Here is a 7116-nt window from a genome sequence, read left to right on the forward strand (position 1 = left end):
CCAACTAATCCCAACACAATTGTACGCTTGATATACAGACATCAATAACACCAGTAACACTAGCAACATTAGTATTAACATGGAATCACCCACAATACTAACCATCTAACCTGGCAAAACACAGGTAGTTAGGCATCCCCAACTAAATCCCATAAAGCATCCACTAGGACCCCCGTCGCGTTTGCTTTTATCGATGCTCTCTTGGTCGACATATTGAGACGGCTGCCTAACTTCTGTTTCTCGCCTCGGCTCGACTCACCTTCCAACTCACTTTTTTGAGCTCAACGGGTGTATGTGTTGAAAAGATGCAACTTGGAGCGTGGTCATTTATTGGGTGGGATTAACAGACTTGTCAGATGCTCTCTTGGGTTGCATATTGAGGCTAGGTGACTTTCGTTTCTTGCCTGCCTTCCAGCTCACTTTTTTTAGGTCAGTGGGTGGATGCTTTGAAAAGATGCAACCTGTAGGGCGATTTTTGTCGTGCCCAGGTCTTAGTGTTGATGTTCTCCTTGAAATGGATGGTTTCGTGTCAAGGCCCTCCTATTTACCCTCATATGCACTCCGCTGTGCTAGCCTGAGTTTGGTGCAGCGTGGATTTCTAATTCGTTTTCATACTGTTCTCTTGTATATACTATACTTTTGCTATTTAACCTCCCATGCAATCCGTCGTGTTAGCTTGAGTTCATTGTAATGTCGGTTTTGGATTCATTTTCGTACCATTCTCTTGTATGCACTACACTTTTGACAAGGGCCACCCACACTACCCCTTCGGATTTGTTTACGCACTTCTCTTGTATACACTACACTTTTGATAATAAGGGCGCTCTCCCCCTTGCCCCAACCCCTTCTTGCCTCCTCGGTAGGCCTACTGAATGTAATTCATGTTGTTTATTGGGTGGAACAATGTCCATCATTCCGCTACAAAAACTCCAGATAGACGGTCCAGAAACCCCGATAGACGGTTGCCCCCCAAACCCCCCTAAAGAGGTAGAGCTAAAGAGAAGAAGGTAAGAGAACATAGTCATAGGTTAAAAGAGCAAGTACGGGAAAGCATTGAATAGAGAGCTGGCGGTTGGCAGAAAGGCCGCTAAATCCAGTTGGAGGAAGATGCCTAACAAAAACCGTTATAAACTTGGACACTTCCTCGTCACCCCAGCTCCTCTAACTTTGCGATTTTCTTCTCTAATTTAGGGGCAGCCGCTTAATTCCTCGGCCGCCGCGCCGAGCTACGCCTCTCCGGCCAAACCATCTGACAGTTTGTGGCAGACAATGCGCCCAACTAATTCCTTCACTCACTCACTCCCCCGGCCTTATGGCCTTTATTCCGGATTTTCAACGATTCCTCTGTGCATTCGGTTCTTCCTCCTTCGAGTTGGTTCATCCATCTCCATCTCCATGCCAGCAAACATCTCTTAAAACGCTTTCCTCAGCTCCAAAATGCTTTACATAGCAATTCCTCTCCATCCCAAGTTGTGCAAGATTATTTCTTGGCCTTGTCAGTCACGTAGCTGTAGGTAGCTTCCCAAACTCCCTTCCAAGATCATTTGTTGCTCTTGTTAGTCTCGTAGCTGTCGGTAGCTGCTGTCCAAACATCCGTCGGTTGTCCACAAGTATCGATCCAAATCTTCGTGAATTACTGATCCCAAAATCGCAGAGCAGCTTTTATCTGCTCCCCACGTTCTGCTCTTGACCATTTCCATCCCGTGTCTGCATTAGAGCTCGCACTAACGGTTATAGCGCCTTGAATAAGTCCTGCTGTAAACGATTTATTTGGATGAGCGCTTCCACCATTTGATCAGTCTCGACGGTATGGCCGCGATGGCGCACAGTCCCGACCATGCTGTTCTTCAAATGATGAACGGCACCAGGACTTCCATCCGGGTTTTGCCCAGCCCTCTCACGCAAACCGTATGGAAAGAAAAGTATCACACAGTGTCGGAAGATGTAGCTGCGCGGCTCAGTTGGAAAGATCTCCACGTTCGAGTTACGACAGCCAAAGGCGAGAACCACACTATACTTCAAGGAGTGAGTGGCTATGCGGAACCTGGCGGGATCACAGTGATAATGGGACCTTCTGGGTGTGGAAAGTCGACACTTCTCGATACGTTCGCAGGTAGGTGTTTCTAACTCATAGCATGTTTTTAACCTGCGAATGCTTCAGTATTTGATGTTAAAATGAGTATTGCACTTCATGTAACGAACCTTGCTCGTCGACAGGAAGGCTAGCCAAGAATGTGAACCAGTCGGGGGAGGTTCGTGTCAATGGGCACAAGACGCAGCTTTCCTACGGAATGGCGGTAAGTGTTGTGAAAAAATTTGAAGGCTGGGTGCATAGAGTGGTCGGACGTGTAAGAGGTGGGTTGTCTTCTGATGCGGAAAAATACCAACCTTGATTGAATGAACGGTTTGGGATGATTTTACGAAGTAATGCTAAGGGTATTCGGAAGAGGCCAAGCTTCGGCAAGGATTTCCGTTGGATACGAGTTAAAAGAGTTACGAGGTGAAGCCATTATGAGCGATGGTCAGGCTCAGAAAACGGCGAAGTCGAAACGAATGAGTGGTGGTTTTGTGCGAAGAAATGGGAAGAGTGACAAGAGTCAAGTGGTAAAATGCAATGTAGGCTAAGAATGGGTAGGAAGAGTGACTCATTGAAACTGTCCAGATTCTGTAGAGCGGCAAGGGTGGGGGCTCGGAGATTGCGACTGTCGCAGAGATGAACGCACGAGGTTTGTGTGCCTGAAAGGCCGAAAGAGTGAGTGGCTAGGAAATGGGACGATGTTGTGAAGTAATGCGAAGGGTGTGTGGAAGAGGCCAAGCTTCCTCGTTGATACGAGTTAAAAGTGTTACGAGGCGGAGGTTGATACGAGCGATGGTGAGGCTCAGAACGGCAAGGTCGAAATATGAATGAGTGGCGGTTTGTGCGAAGAAGTGGGGAGATTGAGGAGAGTGGCTAGATGCAAAGAGGCTATAGACGTAAAAGTGGCGACGGAATGCGGAGAACGAAAGGATCGGGGTTGGAGATCGTGGCGAGGTTGATGGACGAGAGTGTATCGATCGACGGACGTACGTTTGACGATTTTAGCGAATGCGATTGGACGGGACGTAGCGCGTGTCAACTCATGTTTCTTTCCGTCATTGGATTTGCCAACGCAGGCCTACGTTGCTCAGGACGACGTGCTGCTGGGAACCTTGACTGTCCGCGAGACCATCACCTTCTCTGCCAAATTACGGCTACCGGATCACATGCCCTCCTCCGAGAAGCAAGCGATCATCGACACAGCCATTGCCGAAATGGGGCTCAAAGAGTGCGCAGACACACCCATAGGTAACTGGCACCTGCGAGGTCTCAGCGGTGGCGAGAAGCGGCGTGTGAGCATTGCCCTCGAGATCCTCACTCGCCCTCGATTGCTCTTTTTGGACGAACCAACCAGCGGACTCGACAGGTAATCGCTGCCGAGTCCTTGCCGAATTTTCGCCTTTGTCCTCTGACGCAAAGATCCGTGGTTTACCCGTCGAACTCGTCCGTCGTGATGGTTTGTGTGGCGCTGTTTTTCCCAGTGCATCCGCATTCTTCGTTACCTGCACTCTCAGAAACCTCGCTCGTGATGGGAGGACGGTTGTTGCCTCTGTTCATCAGCCAAGCAGCGAAGTGTTCGCGCTTTTCGACAGGCTTGTTCTCCTATCGCACGGTCGTACCATTTACTTCGGAGAAGCCTCTCGCGCCAAGGAGGTATGTGTTCTGCTGCGAAGGTGATCAATTCATTCTTGCAAGCTGGTGTGTTCAGTCTCCTCAACAATTCTTCCCTGTTTGGGGAACTTTTGTATGGTTTATCTAGTCGATCCGAGCTGAGCTTCCCAATGACGATTGATCATGCAGTTCTTCGCCGCGGCTGGATTTCCCTGCCCTGCATTGAGGAATCCATCCGACCATTTTCTCCGAGTAGTGAACTCAGACTTCGACAGCGTGAAGGCTAACGTAAAGGGCCTCTCAAATCTTAAGGTAGTGTGCTAGGTGACGGAAAATCAATTGCACCGATTGCAGAGCCTATTTCAGTTGCAGGGGAGAATTTAGATCCGCTGCTCGTTTGCGGTGCAGGACTTGGAATCGTGTGACGATGTGATGGTTGGAGTTTCCGCTCAGGAAGCAATTCAGATACTGGCTGATAAATATCGAGCCTCGGACAAGGCGGCGATGGTAGCGGCTCGAATCGAGGAGATGAATTGCTTTGTAAGTATCAACAGAATGGCGATGATTTGCAGCGATATGGAGGATTTTGATGCTGTCGGATAGAAGATAGGGCTGTGTTTTTGGCTTGAATCTGTCTTACGAAGGGTGGTCTGATGCAGCGAGGGGTCGTGCTTGAATCCCACGGAAGCAGGGCCAGCTTCTGCATGCAAACCTTCATCCTCACTCGACGATCAGCTGCAAACATGTTCAGGGACTTGGGCTATTACTGGCTTCGACTTGCGATTTACCTGATGCTTACGATCTGCGTGGGCACAATCTTCTTCCGAGTGGGAACGTCGTATGATTCTATAATGGTAATCAGATGGTTGTTAGGATATAAAAGTATGCTAGTGCGATTGATGTCGTTCTATCTCCGGCAGTCGTTATGGAACTGTATGTGCCTGCAGCAAACGCAAGTGATATATGATCATCTCCGGCAACTGCAAATGGTATTGGAACGGACTTAATTTACGTCGACAACTGTATATTCTGTCGTTAGTGTTTCTCCGGAACGGCCGGAACGGACTAAATTTACGTCAACTGTATATTCTGGTGCTTTTGCAACGATTTCCGTCGTTTAGTGCTTCTCCGGCAGCTAGATAGTTTGAACTTTGGTGGTCTTGCAAAGGACTATATTTACGTCGTCCTCCGGCAAATGCATAGTCTGGTGGTTTAAGTCCTCCGGCAACTGTAGATTCTGGTGGTTTCGAATTTACGTCGTTGTTTGATATAGTGATGGAAACTGCATCTGTAGTTTCGGATTGATATGCTTACGTTGTTGCAATGGGTTTGTTTACGTCTGTGGAACAGGCAAGGGCGGCGTGCATGTCTTTCCTGTCGGGTTTTCTGACGTTCATGTCAATCGGGGGCTTCCCGTCGTTCGTAGAGGACATGAAGGTACGAAAAGAAATCTTTACGTCGATGACGCAACGTCTTTTGTTGCAATGGTGAAAGCACATCCGACAATTTGCAGACGAAGCAAGTGGCGACGGAAGGACGGATTTAAAAGTTTGAAAATTGCCGGAGTATGATGATGCGCAGGTATTTGTTCGGGAGCGATTGAATGGACATTACGGAGTTCTGGCGTATGTGGTGGCAAATTCATTGTCGTCGATACCGTTTCTGTTCCTCATTTCCGTCGCCTGTGCTTCGATTGGATATCACATGGTGCATCTTCACGCCGGACTCAATCGATTCACGTACTTCGTCCTCAGCCTCTTCGCCAGCCTTCTCGCCGTCGAAGGCCTGATGATGGCCCTCGCCTCCATCGTCCCCAATTTCCTCATGGGCATCGTCACCGGTGCCGGAATACTCGTTCGTTTCGAAACTTTCGTCTTCCTTCTGTCGGAATCCTTCTTCAACGTACATATTTTCCTCAATCCGCGGTCGATTCATCTTTGCTCATTCGCATCATTTTTCTTGCTCCGCAGGGCATCTTCCTCCTACTTGCCGGTTTCTTCCGCCTCCCCAACGATCTACCGAAGCCTGTATGGCGATATCCTGTTTCTTACATGGGCTACAACATCTACTCGTATCAGGTGATTACATCTTCCATGCATCACCTGTGATATATGCCTTTCTTCCGACACTTTGCCTGCGGAAATTTTCTGACATTTCATTGCGAAAATATTTCGATGAGTTGTACAGTGTATCCGACATTTTGTCTGCGAACATTTTCTGACCTTGCATATTTTGTTCACCTATGGCAGGGTTGCCTAGAGAACGACTTCATTGGCCTCGAGTTCGATAGCCCCATCCCTGGCGCCCCCAAACTCCGGGGTATTGACGTGCTCCGAGACAGGTTTCAAATCGACGTCAATCGCTCTAAGTGGACTAACTTGGCCATCATTTTCGCTATGGTGATCATATATCGGCTCATATTCCTGGTGACGATAAAGCTGAACGAGAAGGTCGGGCCGTTAATTCGATCTACGTTGAGCAAGTATCTCTCTCGACCGTCGAAGCCCAAGAGTGGTGCAAACCAGATTAGTTCCGAGTTCGATGAATTTGAAGGGGCTGCCATAGAAGCGGAAATATATCGTTTCAGCTAGCTCTGCTGATAGAGTCTGAATCTCACGAGTTGTACAGTTCAAAAGATAGAGCAGGACAAGCTGGTTGCCCATGAGTAGCCTAATCCTTAGTAGAGCTTGAGCAGCAAAAGCTTGACGACGATTGAATTTGAATCCGATGGAAGAATAACGCAAGGAAAGAACAAGAAGAAGCTGAGTATTGAAGATGTTTTAGCTGTACACACAGGAAAACGTCTGCTATACTGTATTTCTGTATAGCTTGGACTCATAAGTTAACAAGAACATGTAGTGTCAAGGGGTACAAACGCAAGTTTTTCGTTATCTTATTTTGGTTCGAGATATTATGCTTTGCTCCTCTCCGGACATGAAAGTCTTACAATGAAGGAGACATGTATACTTCAGAATAAAGATAGTCTGTTTTGCTGCTTTGCCGGCGTCTTCCCACATGAAAATAGCACGAGGAAAGAGACGAGACATCTGTAACCTCTTCCGGTCCATGGATGATTTGAATGACATTCCAAATTCCAATGAAGAGCATCACAAGGTACCCGCAAGGAATCCAACAACCAGAATTGAAGTCTGCAAGGGTGTACGTTGCAGTCTAAATTCTAGCCACTTTTTATTTTACAACCGTTAATGTTGACTCTGGACCTATCTTTGAACTCTATCCAAGTTGAAATTGATGTCCTTAATGATCCTCTTAACGCTTACAATTATCACGAAACACTGTGAACTTCGGCCCCTCATGTGCACGACTTTTCGTCTACCATTGTCGATCTCACAGAAATATGTCAGTGAAATCCATGAAATCAGACTCGAATTCATGAAATCTTTAATCACTCTAAATCATATCCAGGC

General features: G+C 47.5%; 1 protein-coding gene across 1 annotated transcript; it reads left to right on the plus strand.

The window, feature by feature from the left end:
- The first annotated feature begins 1381 nt into the window (after positions 1-1381).
- On the plus strand, positions 1382-6856 carry LOC147880487 (ABC transporter G family member 11-like). The gene is made up of 11 exons (XM_087371347.1): positions 1382-2113; positions 2218-2297; positions 3154-3443; positions 3559-3730; positions 3878-4000; positions 4097-4228; positions 4348-4542; positions 5039-5125; positions 5270-5542; positions 5659-5766; positions 5938-6856. Exons 1-11 carry the CDS (start codon positions 1810-1812, stop codon positions 6277-6279), a joined length of 2106 nt encoding a protein of 701 aa, XP_087227473.1. The 5' UTR covers positions 1382-1809; the 3' UTR covers positions 6280-6856.
- The last annotated feature ends 260 nt before the right edge of the window (positions 6857-7116 follow it).

This window comes from Dipteris shenzhenensis, chromosome 32, assembly GCF_047967505.1.
Source record: "Dipteris shenzhenensis isolate YYH24624 ecotype China chromosome 32, Dip_SZ_1.0, whole genome shotgun sequence".
In the NCBI taxonomy this organism is placed as follows: domain Eukaryota; kingdom Viridiplantae; phylum Streptophyta; class Polypodiopsida; order Gleicheniales; family Dipteridaceae; genus Dipteris; species Dipteris shenzhenensis.